Genomic DNA, 18,873 nt, shown 5'->3' on the forward strand with positions numbered 1-18,873 from the left:
AACATTAATAAAATTAAAATACACAAAAATTAAAACTTGCACTTTAAAAACAAACTAACTAACATACAAACAAGTTTGACATCAAAAAAAAAAAAAAAGCAAAAAACAAATTGGTCGGTCTGATTGCAGACACTCACTGGTCCTTTTAGCTCCATCAGAATATCACATTTTATTTGTCTTCATCAACTGTGATTTTCTGAACAACTTTCCAAGAAAAAAAAGGTTGATATATACATTATTTACATAGGCAAAATAACTGATGCTGGTACAGACGCAGTCATAGTGCACTTCCTCAAACGCTCATGCTCTTCTGAAAAAACAATTTGGAAATATTTACATTTACATTTACATAGTCTGCAAAAATGCAGTGAATGGAAAAAACAGGTGACATACTAAGAAGTGAACAGCAGTAGATGTAGATGCAAATGGAAAAGAGTGTCAAAGATTTACTACATTGCTATGTGAAGTCCTAATTTTAAAGATAGTCTTGTGTCTTCTAGGATCAGATCTTCTCATGTCAGACCAGATGCAGACAGTGTTGGGGAACTTGCAAAATGAATAATAGTCAGAATGTCAGTTGGGTCAGATATTAAGCATATAGGTTACTGATACTCTAATAAGAGTAACTCTCAACAGAATGCTTAAAAGGGACCATCAACATTAAGTGTTACCAAATGTTTTGTTTTGTTTATTGGATCTTGACAGCTTCAGTCCTCATTCACTTCAGTTTTTCTAGCTCCAGTGAGGGAGAAAAGTGGGCGGAGAAACATGATCATGTGACTACCAAATAAAGTTGAACTAATTTGCTTCTTCCAGGAAAAGCTCTCATTAAAACATTCCCAAATGCAGGCAGAAATCATCACAAACCACATGAAATGAACATGAGAGTTGTCTTCAAGAGTCTGTTGTTTTTACTGGGTAAGTGATATATACAATCTAATTACAGCTTTTTCTTTCAGACAGAGAAACACTTAACAGCAGAACATAATTCAAATTGAATGTGTTGTTATCAGTTTAATGTTATCTAAATACCATTAAACATTATACTTTTATATGAGGAGCTAAATTGTGTAAGACATCATAACATGATTTTAGAGATCATACTGAATTTCCTAAACTGCTTTTTTATGTGTACATGTAGGTTTCTACTCATGAGAAAAATCTATGTAGGTTGCTAAATACTGAGCATTATTCTGTCTTTCTCATTTCAAGGGTTTTTCTCAGTTCAAACGAAGGGAGGAACTGAAGGTGAGATTTGAAAATGAAAACCTACCATATCTTTTTTTAGTGAGTTTGTGCTGCTGTGAACACACGTCACATGATGAAAACTCATGGACATAAATAGCCCAGCAGGACTACCCTTACGAAAAGGAAGTTTATTCAAGTTTGTTATTATTACTAGCACTAGTTATTAGTATTTAAAATAAAATAAGAAAGTATGCTTTTAGTTTACTTTTTATGTACGTCTTGGAAATGAGCTTACAATGTAAGTATACTTGAATCATACTTACAAAAATTCTAAATATATTTGAAGTATATAATCCATGTTTTCATTAATATACGGTAAAGGGCGCTCGTATACATCGTTTGTACATAATTTCCAAAAAAAATGCAAGTGAAGAAGAAACAAGAAACACCAGATACTACTGCACCAAAACTGTAACGTTATGGATTAAAATAACAGATGAAGAGGTAATAATTACAGTCAAGCTTTGGGGTGTTGATCGACTCCATCTACGTTTTGATTATCATTCTAAATCCAAATCATAGTCTTAGTTCAGCTTTTTGTTCAAAATGTTATTTCTTTATTTTTTTATGAAAAAAAACATTAACGTGTTTAAAAAATAGTGCATGAAGCTAGAATAAAATGTTTTGTTATTGTTTCTTTCTTTGGATGTTTCGTATGTTAAGATATTCATACAACAAAATATATACACATTAAAACCTAAATAGGGATATAGTAGTATACTTAAAGTATGATGTAAAGTTCACTTAAAAAAAAAAAACAACAAAAAAAAAAAACACTTGCAGTATAAAACTACTAAACTAGTCGGATACGGTTTATCATTATTATTTCTAAAATGATTGATGCCAGTTTGAAAAAGTATAATAGGTATTCATGTAAACATATTTTACTATCCAAGTCAACAGAGAAATAACCGAAAGGTGTGTGACTGTGCAGCATGATGTGAAAAGCATAGTGCATAAACAAATAAATAAAAATCATGCGGATTGAGTTCTGCAGATGTTGACTGATTACCACCTGGAAGTAATTATGCAGTATTGAAGATCCACTCGCCTAACTGCATCTCAATGAATCTCAAGATCATCCACTTTGAATTTATTTAATACACTTTTAAAATCTGTGAGAAAGGAGTAACGAGAAACAGTCAATGAAACTACAAAAAACAAAAAGAGCACAACATCAGAGTGAGACTTTGGGAAGAGGAACAAAACAATAAGCTAGATTTTAAATAATAATAATAATAATAATAATAATAATAATAATAAATAGATAAATTGTCAAGGCAAACTTTGAAGTTGGTTTGAGAAATCCAGAAGTTTGAAAAAGGTTTTAAAAACGTGAAGTTTGAAGGTTTTCAGTTTGTAGTTTCTAGTTTAAAAGAAAGTTTAAATGTTTTCTGACATTTGATTATTCTAGTTAAACTCTTTAGTTGATATTACCTTGTTCATTCGGGTGCTCATGGATTCAACATAATCTATTAGAGTCCATAATTACAGAGTAAAACAGAACAAAATCAAATGTAACAATTTATTATCAGTCAAGTAAATATGTATTCTGCCAATTACATATCCAATTGAAACACATCAAATCATATCAATACAAAACATCAAATTATCAAAGAGGAATCTAAAAGTAAAATATGCATACCTGACCTTAGAAAATACATAGTATGAAGTGAAGAGACACACAACACACTACGGGCTTTCTGGCTACAGAAATCACCCTGATCAACTTGCTGCAATCGTTTAAATACCTCAGACCAAGACAAACATCCCCCGAGATGAAGACAGGAACTAACCATTGGAATTTGCATTAACTCAGGTTCCAAGCCTGGGTGGTTTTACAACACAAAGAGAATAGAGGGTAATCCACATGGAGGACCCTAGGAAAGGACACTCCCATCACAGTATTCAAGATATCTCCTGACTCTTCGGATCTGTGTTATCTTCTAATCTACTTTTGTGAGATTGAGACCATTGAACCTGTTGCACTGAGACATTTCAAATGATGCTAGACATGAGTGTTAGTTCACTTGCATTGACATTTTCATGTAATCATTTTGAGCAGACTGAGTAGAAGGAAGAATGGGTGAAGGGATTTCAAATGAAACAAATGGCCAGAAGGGAAGGAGGTCTCGAAGATGCCCGTGTATGTCTGTATTCTCTTTTTCCCGGGAGATCAAAGTATCTCAGGTTTTTTTATCCTTACAAATATGTTACAGATGTGACTGAATTTGCCATGAAAAAAAACAACAAACACATTATAATCTTTCTGTGGCGATGTTGCGAAGTGTTCCAGACGTGGCATCGGTTGTCGTCCACTATGACACATTATACTATATTAAATGATTTAATCTTGCATCCCTGCGACCATTGTCATTTACTAATCCGCATGCACTCTGAGTCAATCAGATTGTGCCAAAATCTGGCTAAAATCATGTGGTCTGAACCGGCTTCATTCAATTAAACCACCAAACTCAACTTTCAGAAGTTCGTTTTTCATGCTTTTTATAATAATAATAATTATATTAAAGCAGAAGCTTGTAATTTGTTTAGATTACATGTTCAATTCCAGTCAAAATAGAAATAATTGTAATAGTTATACATTTTTTCCCCCTTGAACATATTCCAGTGAACATAGCAACATGGGGCAAAGCTAATCAATCGACACAGGCCTACAACTGGTATCCCTCAAACGCACTGGATGGGAAAAACTCCACCTGCACTCATACAGATGTACAGAGTGACCCGTGGTGGAAGCTGGACCTGATGAAGACGTACAGTGTGAACAGAGTGACCATCACTAACAGACACGACTGCTGTAGTTACAGGATAAACGGGTCAGAGATTCGGGTTGGAAACAATTCTTCAGATCTTTTCAGAAACCCTGTGTGAGTCTTCTGGCCAGTTGGACAGTAACTTTATACATACATGCATATGTGATCTTATACAACTATTAAACTACAAACACACACACACACACACACACTATATATATATATATATATATATATATATATATATATATATATATATATATGAATGTTACCACATTCAGTTAACCCGTTTTTCACACATTAAAAAAGGATTAAACACGCTGAAATTATTATCCATGTGTAATAACAACACTTAATTGTCATGACAAATAATTGCACATTTGTGCAGATGCTAAATAAACAAAACTTCAAAACTGCTAATTCTCATGTATGTTACATAATCTAAGTTGGAAGAAATTATAAAATATGCATTGTGTTGTGTTGTATTAAAAACATTTATATAATCATACATTGAGCAACAAACACAGGAGCTACTCACTCTTTCATCTTTCTCCAGATGTGCTGTAGTTTCTTCTATTCCAGCAGGAGCTACCTACAGCTACTCGTGTGGTGGGATGAAGGGACGTTACGTTACTGTGAATATTCCTGGAACTTCAAAGATTCTGACTCTCTGTGAAGTGGAAGTCTATGTGATTTTTCCAGGTAATTCAGAGCCACAAAGCAAATGTCTTCTGGCCCAGATCCGGGCCAAACAATCACTTTTTCCTCGTCCCAAGTGCCGCAAAGAATGATGGTCCTGAAGTGGCCCAGAACTGGATTAAAGAGAAGATATATATGCGAGTAGCAGGGCATAATTTAAGTTGCTAAACACTGAAAATACTGTCCCGATTCACTCCGTCAAGGCAAGCATTTCTCATTCAAAACACGCATCTCCAGAAACACGACATGTTACAATCTCTGACAAAAACAGCTGAAGTTTCTACACTGGCAAAGCGAGTGTTAAAAATAACTTTAATAAAACGATTCATCAGTCTACTTCTGGGGATATGTCGCGTCCAGTGCAGTCAGAGTCACTGACAAGGGTTTTATTGTATTTTATTGCACCGCTCGCATCCACGGTGTGCTTCCTTATCTATTGTGGTAATTTGCAGGTGGTGTCAAAAAATTGCTGATTTAGATAAATAGCTGTATTTCTGTATGATTGACTCATATACAATAATTTTCATCCAAATACAAGAATCTTGACTTTCTGATACGATACGTATGGTAGGCATTTCCAATCTGGCAAAACTGCTTCTAAATTAGAGCCAATCACCAAATGGTAAAGTCAACATGTCACTGCAGCTGCCGTTAGTGATGATATAAAAATAAAATGCACTGATTAAAACCCATTTCTTGACACTATGACATCTTCCAGGTAATTTGGCAACAGGAAGAACCGTTACACAGTCATCAACCTATGGACTGTGGTCTGCAGAACAGGCCATTGACTACAATCCAGGTTTCATCCAGCCATCATCATCGTGTTCCTCAACCAATATTCAGACTAACCCATGGTGGAGAGTGGATCTGAGTTCTGTGCACCGAGTTAATAGAGTCATCATCACAAACAGACTAGACAACTCTACAGAACGAATAAACGGAGCACAGATTCGCATCGGAAACTCTTTGGAGAACAACGGCAACAGCAATCCCATGTGAGACTCTTTTGCAGTGACTTAATATCCATGAAAAACACATATGAAGAAAGTCTAGAAGTCTTAATGAGGTTTTCTCCATCTCTCTTTAGATGTGCTGTGATCTCTAGCATTCCGGCTGGTGTTTCCTCCACCTACACCTGTAATGATATGGAGGGTCGATACGTGAATCTGTTCATTCCTGGATATTCAAAGTGTCTTACTCTGTGTGAGGTGGAGGTCTATGAAGAAGGTGTGATCAAACTAATATTTAATAGATTTAATACTTTAGGAAATTGCTTTACAACAGTTGAAATTTGCAATGTATGGTTTATGAACATTTGAAATATGTTGCATGCTCTCACAGATTCCAATCCTTTACTACATAAATGCATTTGTGTATGGCACCAAACCATGTCCATACTTATAGTTTTTTTTTTTTTTTTTTTTTTGAGGATCACTACACAAACTCTCAATGCATATGTTCAATCTTAAGTGACAGATGCATTTGGATCAAATTGCTCCAGATACTGTAGTCATGATGCATTTTTTTTTTTTTTATTATTTGCATTTAGAATTTTATTTTCCTTTTTATGTTCACCCTCATGTGCCCTTTCAGATTCTTCTGTCCAGGAAGAATCTTGTGAAGATGAAGTTTGAGTCTGTGTGAACCTCCAGCTCCTGTCACCGGTGAGAGAGGGAAACATACAGAAATCTGAAATCAAATCACATTGATTCCAGTTTAATAAAATCTGCTCATTTCTGCTTCAGTCAGCCCTGGTGGAACGAGGGTCTCAACCGCACTAAAAGGAACTGATGTTGAAGGAAGCTGTGCCAAGTCAATGTTTTCCTACAAACACTGTAAAACAGAGAAGGAATATTGATTTTGAAGTAAATTATTCAAAGAAATATGCATTTATTTGGTAATTTGCTTTGATGACCACAATAAATTTGTATGTGAAAATGTAAAATGATTGGATCTTCAGGAATTAGTGCTACATTGTAAAGTCCATCCAGTGTTAATTTCACTGACGGAAAATATGAATCAACTTGTATCAGGTGTAGGTGTAATATTAGGTGTGACCTAATATAACTTCATAAAGTGTCAGAGGACTTAGTCCATAAAATAAATATAGTTCTTAAATGTGTCATAGAATGCATTGATACTTTTTTTTTTATTGTTCTCTGATGTCCCCCATGTGTATGTTAAGTTTTATCTCAAAATATCCTACGGATCATTTTTTTAAAGCTTGTTGAAATTGCCACTTTTAGGATATGAGCTAAAACACACTGTTTTTGTGTTTGTCCCTTTAAATGAAAATGATCTGCTACTTCCTATTTCTTTTTTCAGAAGAGTGCGGAGCATCAAGAGCTCATACTGAAGGGCATAATGGTGTTACGGTTTAACTGGTGGTGACCGTGTTACTGACCACACATTGCTTCCAAATGCAATTTTTAACTAGCACATTTCTATTCATAATTATTCTGGTAGCATGTGAAGGCAACGTTGGTGAAAACAGGCATGGACGATGGTAACTTTAGCAACATTAGCCTTACAGAGAGCAAAGAAGCAAAACAAAATATGACGCGTGATGCTTACTTTGTCTGGAGTCTGGATGTTTGCGCAAAGAAGCGCTGATGACGATCCCTTTTTCAGAAGCAATCTTCGTAAAACTCCAGTGCCGAGCTGACCCTTTGTTTGGCAGTCCGGTTTAAAATGTTCCAACAAACGTATAGGAATTTTCAGTCCTTTTTTCACAATTTTTCCTTTCGAAAATAAAAGTTAACCACCCTGACATGGGTGTCCTTAGGCCCTTTTTAGGGGGGTGATCGCCTCAGTCCTCATGAAATTTCATATGAAAATGGCGGCAGACTTCAATTGGCTCCTGTCTGGCTCCTTAAGTTACTGTGGTCTAGAACCACCCCTGGCATTTAATCCTCATCCCACCTCAGCTGTTTCCTCCTGTAAAAAAGTAAACACATATTAACTTTATAAGAAAAATCATGATGCCATTTTCATATGAAAATGTAACTTTCACTGTAATACATTTTCCAGTGCATGTGGCAAAGAGGGTTGTACTAGAAATGCAAAAAGTAAAATTTTGTGTGTACAGTAAAGAGAGTTGTGTGGGAGATCATGAACACTTGTATTTGTATACATAAATACATACAAAAAAAATTATAATTATATATATATATATATATATATATATATATATATATATATATATATATATATATATATATATATATATATATATATATTATGATGTCATCGGCCATTGGCAGATGTGGCAAAGTTACGGACCGGACCCCTGTTTGGATGTTTTTAACCGGGAGCGGATGACTTTCTGCAAATGGCAATAGGACACTGGGAGGAGCCAGAGGAGCTTGATTTTTTTCACAGATTATCTGTCTCATATTCTACTGTCAGGACATAATGACAGGTTTAACAAATATGTAAAAAAATATATTTTTACAAAAGTTACCTATTGCAGCTTTAATTTTAAGTTAAATGCGATTCAACTAGACAAGATTCATATGTAATAATAATAATTAAATAAAAATAATTCCAATCACATATCACAAGATAATACAAAATCACAAATCAAGAAATCATTAAGTAAAAAGGGAAAAACACATTGATATATTGCATGATTTGATACAGATATAGCAGGGCTGGGAAACTTCGGTCCTGGAGGGCCACAGTCCTCCAGAGTTTAACTCCATTCCTAATTAAACACAGCTGCCTGTAGCTTTCTAGTGATCTTAAAAGACATTCATTAGCTGGTTCTGATGTGTTTGGTTAGAGTTGCAGCCCTGATGTAGAGTGTCGTGACATATCATGGAATGAGATTTTACTCTGTGTTAAACTTCAAGAAGCACTTCTTCTCTGCTGTGAAACAGAGGCTCACTTTGGGTATTCCAGTACACTCAGGAGCCTTGCATCTTCCTTTTTTTTTTTTTTTACCTGTATGTTTTGTCAATGGGTATCCCAGTTAGGAATGGGAGCCATGGACCCCTGCTTCATTACCTCATATCGCACAACATTGCTCTGAGGCAATAAAAAGAAAAACTGAACATGCAAATGTTTCAGAACAGATTTGTCAAATCACAGTCAAATCGGACTTTATAGTGACACCCACACCTTATCAGACTGTTCTTTGATACTTCTCATAAACTTTTAATTGAATGAAATCATATATATATATATATATATTTATCATGGGCATAAGAAAAACGTTTAGTAGAGAGTTAAATATGGTGGTCTGGAGTGACTGGGACTGGCTGAAGCTAAAGGTGCTGATGACAGCAGTTTTCTACAAATAATTCTTCAGCTCAATCTAGCTTTAAACCCGTTTTCTCCTCAAATTTTTTTCCCCTATAACTCTTTTATTTCTTTAAAAACTTTCCCTATTTTCAAAAGTTGTTTTCTCTCATATGGAATGTTTTACATAGAAAAAAATATGACTAGCTATCATTAGCCTTAGTCACCAGGTGTCTCTATCACTATGCATGAAATCTAATGCCTTAACTGCTTTGAATAACACATTTACGCCAAGGATTTGCGTATCTTGAACAATACGGAATCATGTTACACATGATTCATATGGTATTAGTTTTCAGGTGTATTTTCTAAAGGTTGGATGTAAACGTACTGTAATGTCACTGTAAATGCAAGGAGGTATATACTTTAATTTTGGCGATGACATGATACATACATCTTAAAATAATATATCCATCATACTGAATGTTTAACTTTTTTTCTGTATTTTGGCCCAGTTCACTCTTGTGTACTGTAATTTTTTATGAGGCTGGTGCTAAATAAATCCTGAAGACTTTGGAAAACTGCTATTGTGTGTTTAGTTGTTTACTTTTACACCTGCAAACATTTATTTAGAGGTTTAAATAAGATTCTGAGACTTCTGGACTCCACTGGATATATGGGGATGTAAAAAAAAGTTATGTATGTAAACAAACAAATCCTATATAGTGAACACAGAGGTTCACTCGTAGTAATATATGTGACGGGATGGTAAGGCGGATAGAAACTAATAACCACAATGAACAAAGTTCACTTTAAGCAAAATCTCAAAGAAACTATTAAGGTAGCCAACTACGCCACCTCGACTTTCACCCAAAGATATTTAAACTTTTACAGGTTTGTTCTACCCAGAGAGGACTGAGACAGTTCTATCAATTAAAACCTATTTTTATTCCATGTTCTTAAAAACAATTCACTGATAAATACCTTCCAGACAGTTACCTCTTAATTACCCACATACATATTTCGGTAGCACTTTATTTTACAGTCCTGTTCCTCATGTACATACTATGTACATATTATAGTAATTACAATAACTATGTAATAACTAGGTACTAACCCTAAACCTACCCCTAAACCTAACCCTAACCCATGTAGTTACCTTGTGTTACCAGAACTTTCTTAGATAAATACACTGTAAGTACACTATAAGTACATGTTAGTACACGTACTGTAAAATAAAGTGCAACCCATATTTCGGTAGCACTTTATTTTACAGTCCTATTCCTCATGTACATACTATGTACTTATTATAGTAATTACAATAACTATGTAATAACTAGGTACTAACTCTAAACCTAACCCTACCCCGTGTAGTTACCTTGCATTACCAGAACTTTCTTAGATAAATACACTGTAAGTACACTATAAGTACACGTACTGTAAAATAAAGTGCAACCCATATTTCACATAGAATAGAAGGTATTGTTAATTAACAAGGGAAAAACATAAAAATAAATATCAAAACTGCAGGGGAAACCCGGATGGCCAAGGACACTGACAGAAAAGAAAGAATCCCCTAGCTCACCCAATGAGCAATCACTGCAACCACAATAGTGTTCCACACCAAAAGACATTATAAAACTCACACTCCAGCGTGTTTAACCTTCCACTAAAAAGATGGGTGGCCCAAGTACCCTCTTTCCCGGCATCCTCAGGGAGACCTAAAGTACTACAAAAATTATAAATCCCATAAAAAAAAAAAGAAAACACCCAATATAAAAGATACCTGGGGCAATTACCATATATATATATAACTGCTGGTAAAGGTTTGTGAAATTGTTCACCAGCAAATCTCTGGGCTCAAATATAATCAACAAAATACAAATGCTATATACATGAAGAAAAATCACGTGATGTGAATTTAGCCCTTGTGGGGGAAAACATTGCCTTGGCGCCAATTGAAATACATGGGACTTTCATGCCGAAGAGTTGCTGTGTCGTTTTCTGTACCTCCAATAAACTAACAAATTATTAATTAAAGTTCTACATCCTTCCTAATAAACATATAGAACCGGAAAGGTTGACAAAATGGCTACAAGCAATAAATTGTGAGGATGATCAAGGGAAGTGGTGGAATCCCAAGACTAAGCATGTGTCTGTGCGTAGTCGGAATATCATCACAGTAGGCTATGTTAAAGGGGGGATGAAATGCTATTTCATGCATACTGAGTTTTTTACACTGTTAAAAAACTCAGAGCGATTCACTGATCAGAGCGAGAGCGTTGCCAAATGTCACAAAAGGAGTGTGTTTTTGGTTGCCAGGGCAAGACAACCCTGCACAGATTACCAAAAAAAAAAAAAAAACAGCATTAAGGGACCAGTGGATGGAGTTTATTTTTACAGAGCATCAACGGAGTTGTGCAAGTGTTTTTGTTTGTTCCCTGCATTTCGAAGATGCTTGTTCACAAGACCCAGTTTGACGCCGGATTTGCGTATCATTTATTTCTGAAGGATAATGCAATCCCAACGAAAAAGGGGCACGATCGTGTGTTGGAACCGCAGGCGGTGAGTAAAACTGCTTCAAATATCTCTGCCTCCTTGTTAGTGCGTCCGCCTCCCATCGGAGACCCGGGTTCGAGCCCCGCTCGGAGCGAGTCGTTGCTGCTGCTGCTTTCGTTCAGTTTCAGCCTCTGGATCTGATTCTGGATCATAAATAAGCGGCTGAATCTGACTGTAAGCCATGGTTTATTTTGGATGATGGGTTTTTCCTCACGGTAATGTCACAGCTTCCAAACGCTCTCAACGCAAAAGCCTACTGGCGCTCTTGATTCTTTAGCTCCGCCCACACGTCACGCCTCCAGCTGGTCGTGTTTTTCCGGGAAAAATCGGTACAGACTATCTTTCTCTTATGAAAATAATAAAACTAAAGACTTTTTGTATTCATGAAGGATGCAGTACTACTCTATATGTGCTCAAGATTAACAGGATATTGAGTGAAAACGAGCATTTCACCCCCCCTTTAACATTGTATTCATTATTAACGTTATCAAAACCCTTTAAGGTTGTCTCAGAAAGTGGCATCCATATATAATTAGCCTTATCATTCTAGCTGAAGCAAAACTATGTAACGTTAGCCTTGTGTCGAACTTTAACTCGCCTGAAAACACGTCTGCTAAGAGCTGTAGTCTACATTATACGCCGTATTCCCACTAGAAAAGGCCAAGGATTTTTGTATACCCAGTTAAAAAAGCATGAGAATACGTAACAACTTGGTTTTGTGTCTGAACTTTTACACTTTCATTCATAAATTCACCCCGTCTGTGTTTGCAAAATTACATGGATAGAACTGCGGAATCCAGTCACAAATGGACCTGGCAATATAAAGCAGAATGTCATAGAATATGGCTATTTTTGAATGAATACATCTACAATAGGGCTGTATATGAATAGTGTATATGAATATTAACGCTAAAAAAGACTAAAACATTTTCTACACGCCTCTTTGAATGAGTGCTCAACATGTGCATTTTTGTCATTCAAAAACACATGATGTTTGCTGTGTTTTCCCCCTTGCCGACAGAGATGTATAGTAACGAAGTGTAACTACTTCACTACTGTACTTAAGTACTAAAAGGCGGTATCTGTACTTTACTAGAGTATAATTTTTTTTCTCCTTCTTCCACTTTTACTTCAGTACATATTTTCAATGAGTTTAATACTTTTACTCCAATATTTTTATGTGCTGCATCGTTACTCGTTACAATTATAAAAATGTTACGAATCATTCCATTACAAACCCACATTACCATTGCCAGAACTGCAGGTTTGATGGAGATGGCACATCATTGAGTGAATCAAGCGATTAAGAAGAGTGCTGACTGAACTCCTGTGAAGAGAGAGATGAACACCGAGCCGAGCCAGATAATGACTCGTTCACGAGTCAAGAACCGGTTGCATCAGTAGTTCTTTCTGACAGTTCGATTCAATAAAATGGTTGAAGAAAATGGTTCACCAGTTCTTTTGTGCTCGACATAATGGCGTCATTGGCGATTGGTTTACCTGGGCTCATAACATTAGCACAGAATCAGTTCGGTTCAGACACTCTGTGTGTCGGTTTGCTTCACGCTGAATCAGACATGCGCAGTATCATCAGCTCTTTGGTTCTCGAATCGGACACGTCTGACAGAAATGGTTCTTGACTCGTGAACGAGTCAGTCTGTTGTTCGTTATCTGGCTCGGCTCGGTGTTCATCTTCAGTTCTCTCTTCACAGCAGTTCAGTCAGTGTACTGTTTGAGTAAATGAATTACTCCGGGATATTGGTTTGTTTTATCTCAGAGGGAGTGTCAGCCACATTAAATAAGTTAACAGCTTAAGACATTTGTGGATTAATGCGTATTGGAGATGCGAACCGTTTAAAACGATTCAGTTCGATTTGGTGAACTGTTTCAAAAAGATCCTGTTACATTGAGTGATTCGTTTGCGAACCGGATATCACAAACTGCTTTGTTTTGAACTGTCTTACAACAGACACAGAAGATAAGACAATGCTGAATGAAGTTGTAGTTTTTTTTTTGTTTGTTTTTTTGGACCAAAATGTATTTTCGATGTCACATGAGGTCATGTGACCTCTGATGTCACATGAGGTTTTTCTTACCTTTCTGGACATGGACAGTAGACCGTAAATATAGCTTCAATGGAGGGACTGAGAGCTCTCGGACTAAATCTAAAATATATTAAACTGTGTTCCAAAAATAAACTGAGGTCTTACGGGTTTGAAACAACATGAGGGTAAGTTATTAATTACATAATTTTGCAAATTGGGCGACCTAACCCTTAAATCTGTTTTTTGTTTACAAAAAGTTACAGTCAAAGGAAGTGTGATTGTCCTTTAGGTTAATTATTTGAAATAATAAAAACAATATGTTCAAACTTTTGACTACTTTCTTTAATAACTACATAACACAGTACTTGTATTTTTACTTTTAGTACTTGAGTAGTAAATTTTAAAATAGACTACTTGCAATACTTAAGTACAAAATTTTTTGAATACTTTAGTACTTCTACTTAAGTGTGGTGCTTAAAGAGCACTTCAACTTCTACTCAAGTCACTTTTTTGATAGAGCACTTGTACTTTTACTCAAGTCTGGGTCTCTGGTACTCATGTATATTGCTCTCATAACTAGAGCAAATTATTCCTGTTCACCACCAGGGGGAGTTAAAGAGTAAAATCCCACTCGGCTATATATATATGTATATATATATATATATATATATATATGTATATATATATGTGTGTGTGTGTGTGTGTGTGTGTGTCAAGTGAAGTCGTCACCTTTATTTATATAGCGCTTTAAACAAAATACATTACGTCAAAGCAACTGAACAACATTAATTAGGAAAACAGTGTGTCGATAATGCAAAGTGATAGTTAAAGACAGTTCATCATTGAATTCAGTGATGTCATCTCTGTTCAGTTTAAATAGTGTCTGTGCATTTATTTGCAATCAAGTCAACGATATCACTGTAGATGAAGTGACCCCAACTAAGCAAGCCAGAGGCGACAACGGCAATGAACCGAAACTCCATCGGTGACAGAATGGAGAAAAAAACCTTGGGAGAAAACAGGCTCAGTTGGGGGGCCAGTTCTCCTCTGACCAGACGAAACCAGTAGTTCAATTCCAGGCTGCAGCAAAGTCAGATTGTGCAGAAGAATCATCTGTTTCCTGTGGTCTTGTCCTGGTGCTCCTCTGAGACAAGGTCTTTACAGGGGATCTGTATCTGGGGCTCTAGTTGTCCTGGTCTCCGCTGTCTTTCAGGGATGTAGAGGTCCTTTCTAGGTCCTGATCCACCATCTGGTCTGGATACGTACTGGGTCCGGGTGACTGCAGTGACCCTCTGATCTTTATACAGGTGGCTATGGTGACCTCGGAATAAGAGAGAAACAGACTAATATTAGCGTAGATTACATTCTTCTAATGATGTAGCAAGTACATTGGGTGTTATGTGAAGTGTTCCCGGTTCCGGTTTACCTAATTAATGCAGCCTAAAAATCCTTTAACGGATTTGGATATTAAAAGCATATTAGTATGTTATGTGTAAACCAGGTTAAAGAGATGGGTCTTTAATTTAGATTTAAACTGCAAGAGTGTGTCTGCCTCCCGAACAAATGTTATAGGTTATTCCAATGTTTAGGCGCCAAATAGGAAAAGGATCTGCCGCCCGCAGTTGATTTTGATATTCTAGGTATTATTTTTGAGAACGTAGAGGACGTAGAGGATTATAATGTAAAAAGAGATCAAATACTGAGGTTCTAGGTTCCTGGTTCTAGTAAGAACTCTTGCTGCTGCATTTTGGGCTAGCTGTAGTTTGTTTACCAAGCGTGCAGAACAACCACCCAATAAAGCATTACAATAGTCTAACCTTGAGGTCATAAATGCATGGATTAACATTCCTGAATTTGACATTGAGAGCAAAGGCCCTTATTTTGATATAGTTTTGAGATGGAAAAATGCAGTTTTACAAATGCTAGAAACGTGTGTTTTCTTAGGATATATTGTGATCAAATAGCACACCTAGGTTCCTAACAGATGACGAAGAATTGACAGAGCAACCATCAAGTCTTAGACAGTGTTCTAGGTTATTACATGCAGAGTTTTTAGGTCCTATAAATAACTCTTCGTTTTTTTTTTTTTCAGAATTTAGCAGTAAGATATTACTCATCATCCAGTTTGTAGCAGCCCCTTGGCGTCGACAAACGAGACAGAGAGTTTCGACGGGTGCTTAATCTTCTTTATTTCGCTCGCTTTGAGCGCCATTAACCGTGACTTCGAGAAACGTTGTGTTGTAGCACCGTGAAACTACATAAAGAAACAATATACTCATAAATAAAAAACTTATGTACAAATGACAGATTACTTAAACAAATACACATTTACAGATACCCAAAAGGCAAATAAATTATTACATACATGAGAAATTAACCAAAAGAGCAACAAATAACACGTGCCATACGAAATTATATATTACTTTAAAATACAACATGCAAAACACACAATAAAGACACATACCTCGCTCCGCTTGCCAAAGGGTACTAGATGAACCAAAACGTAAAGTGCATCCACCTTTTACAATATATATATATCAAACTTTTGTAAACGCCATGTGAGAACCACAATGTGCTCCTCGTCCGCACCTTTCTTCTACCTGCGTTACAGCTTACGTTACGTAGAGAGCGTGCGTGCGCACACACAACACATTTAAAGTGACACACACACATACATATTTTTGCGGTCATTTACACTCCCACCAATTATGAGATGATGAAAGAACAGAACAAACTGTGAATGAATCAGAACATGATTTCTGCACATCAATATGACCGCCTTCACAGTTTTTATGCATGTGAAGTCTAAAATGTTAGGTTTTATAGAACTTAATTACATGGTCTGATGCAATGATATCACAAAGCAGTCGCTGATTACTCATTTTCAATAAGTACCACCAATTTTTGGATGGGCCTTTCAATGACTGTGGGCTTGGAGCATTGATTTTGTTTTCGCTCCCCTAACTGCAACTTAACTCGCCTTACAAGACCATCACTTCCTTCACTGGTTTCCACCACTCGGCCTAATTGCCACTGACCTCTGGGAAGCATATCGTCTTTGATGATTACAACATCATTCACTTGAAGGTTACGGCGAGGAATATGCCATTTCTGACGTGCTGCAATGTTGAGAAGGTATTCCTTCTTCCAACGACTCCAAAATTGTTCGATTAGGTATTGAACTCTGCGCCATCTTTTAGTGGCATACACATCTTGTTTTACAAACTTTCCTGGAGGTGGAAGAGCAACATCAGATTTCATCATTATCAGATGGTTTGGGGTCAATGGTTCGAGTGAATTTGGATCATTAATCCCATCTACCGTTAGAGGACGGCTGTTTACAATGGCCATTGCTTCATAGAACAGCGTTCTGAGTGATGCGTCATCAAGCCTGCCTGGGCATAAAGCAAGTGTGGCATTGAGTACATTTCGCACAGTACGTATCTGACGCTCCCAGACACCTCCAGCATGGCTTGCAGAAGGAGCATTAAAGACAAACTCGCATTGCCTTTCTGTAAGAAAGATCTCTAAGGCGTTGGTGTCAATCTCTTTCAGTGATTTTGCGAATTCATTTTTAGCTCCAACAAAGTTAGTGCCGTGGTCACACTGAAGTTTGCGAACTGCTCCTCTGAGGCTGATAAAGCACCTTAGGGCATTGATAAAGGAGTCTGTAGATAGGTCCTCAATCATTTCAATATGGACTGCACGAGATGATAGACAAGTGAATAATAGGCCATATCTCTTAAGCTCCTTACGAGCTCTCTTCACAATAAATGGCCCGAAACAGTCCATACCACAGTACGTGAATGGAGCGGAAACCTCAACACGTTCTCTGGGAAGTTCTGCCATTCGCTGTTCTTCAGCTGGTCGTCTGAGTTTCCGACATTGCACACACTTGTGTATGAACTTAGCGACGGACTTACTGCCTCCAATGATCCAGAATCCATTCATTCTTAACTCCATTTGAGTTTGGCTTCTTCCCTGGTGACGAACTTTGGTGTGGTAATGTGACAGAATTAGTTTAGTGATGTGGTTACCTTTTGGAAGTATTACAGGATGTTTTAGATCTTGACTGAGAGATGAGTGTTTTAGCCTCCCACCAACACGGAGGATGCCATTGTCCAAAATAGGATCCAGAGGGTACAGTGCGCTTGAATTTGGTAGAGCTTCTCCTCTTTCAATTATTTGCATTTCCTTTGAGAATGCTTGCTGCTGTACAAGCTTGATGACCACCTTAGCAGCTCTCTCACGTTCTTCAACTGACACATGATCACCGTTGTACATCTGTTTGTGGCCCAATCTGTTTATTCTTGCAACCACCCTTAGAAGCATAGACCAAGAAGAGAATCGACTTAAGCGACTGAGGATGTCTGCTCCGTCTCTGACGGAGGTCACAAAGGTTTGGACTAATTTAACTTCAGGATCACCGACAAGCAGGTTCACAGGTGTGTATGGTGTTGCATTTACTTCCTGTTCCCACAGGAATTTGGGTCCTGATAACCACATTGATGTAGAGATGGCAGACGCATTAAGCCCTCTAGATGCATAATCAGCAGGGTTATCTGTTGTATTTACGTAACACCACTGACTAGGATCTGTGACATCTCGTATCAGCTGCACTCGATTTGCGACAAAAACATGAAACCTACGGGCTTCGTTGTTAATGTATGCTAAAACGACCTGCGAGTCTGTCCAGAAGAACTCTTGGTCAATCTTCATTTCCAGCTCATTTTTCAGCATGACACTCATTCTGGCAGATATGACAGCGGCTGAGAGTTCTAACCTGGGAATGCTTATGACCTTTGTAGGTGAGACCCTGGCTTTAGCTATCACCAGACAGCAGTGGACTTCACTCTTTTCATTTTTGAAGCGGAGGTAGGAACAAGCACCATATCCTACATTACTCGCATCAGAGAAGTGGTGTAACTCTGTTCTGACTATTTCACTGAAGGTATGTGGGTGATAACATCTTGGTATCAATACTTCCTTGAGTTTCAGAAGATCGTTTTTCCAATCCACCCATTGAGGACGCAAGTCATCAGGAAGTTCGTTGTCCCATTCAGTACCTCTACGACAAAGTTCTTGTAGGATACACTTTCCCTGTAGAATAAATGGGGCGACAAACCCAAGAGGGTCATATAGAGAGGCTATAACAGACAGAATACCACGGCGAGTCAATGGTTGATCCTTAAGGTCGATGCTGAAACTGAATGTGTCATCCTTTGTTGACCATTGAATGCCGAGTACACGTCCAGCTGGTGTTGCTTCAAGATTAAAGTCAAGAGGCTTTGATGTTGTTGCCT

General features: G+C 37.1%; 2 protein-coding genes across 2 annotated transcripts; both read left to right on the plus strand.

Annotated features, from left to right (window-relative positions):
• The first annotated feature begins 426 nt into the window (after positions 1–426).
• Positions 427–4,829, plus strand: LOC113039574 (fucolectin-like). Its single transcript, XM_026197492.1, has 4 exons — positions 427–918; positions 1,213–1,248; positions 3,878–4,136; positions 4,579–4,829. Exons 1-4 carry the CDS (start codon positions 876–878, stop codon positions 4,811–4,813), a joined length of 573 nt encoding a protein of 190 aa, XP_026053277.1. The 5' UTR covers positions 427–875; the 3' UTR covers positions 4,814–4,829.
• Positions 4,830–5,340: 511 nt separating this feature from the next.
• On the plus strand, positions 5,341–6,128 carry LOC113040800 (fucolectin-like). The gene is made up of 4 exons (XM_026199050.1): positions 5,341–5,371; positions 5,440–5,719; positions 5,812–5,953; positions 6,066–6,128. The coding sequence occupies exons 1-4, from the start codon at positions 5,341–5,343 to the stop codon at positions 6,126–6,128; spliced, it is 516 nt and encodes a 171-aa protein (XP_026054835.1).
• Positions 6,129–18,873: the final 12,745 nt, after the last annotated feature.

The sequence above is a fragment of the Carassius auratus genome, chromosome 22 (genome assembly GCF_003368295.1).
Source record: "Carassius auratus strain Wakin chromosome 22, ASM336829v1, whole genome shotgun sequence".
NCBI lineage: Eukaryota > Metazoa > Chordata > Actinopteri > Cypriniformes > Cyprinidae > Carassius > Carassius auratus.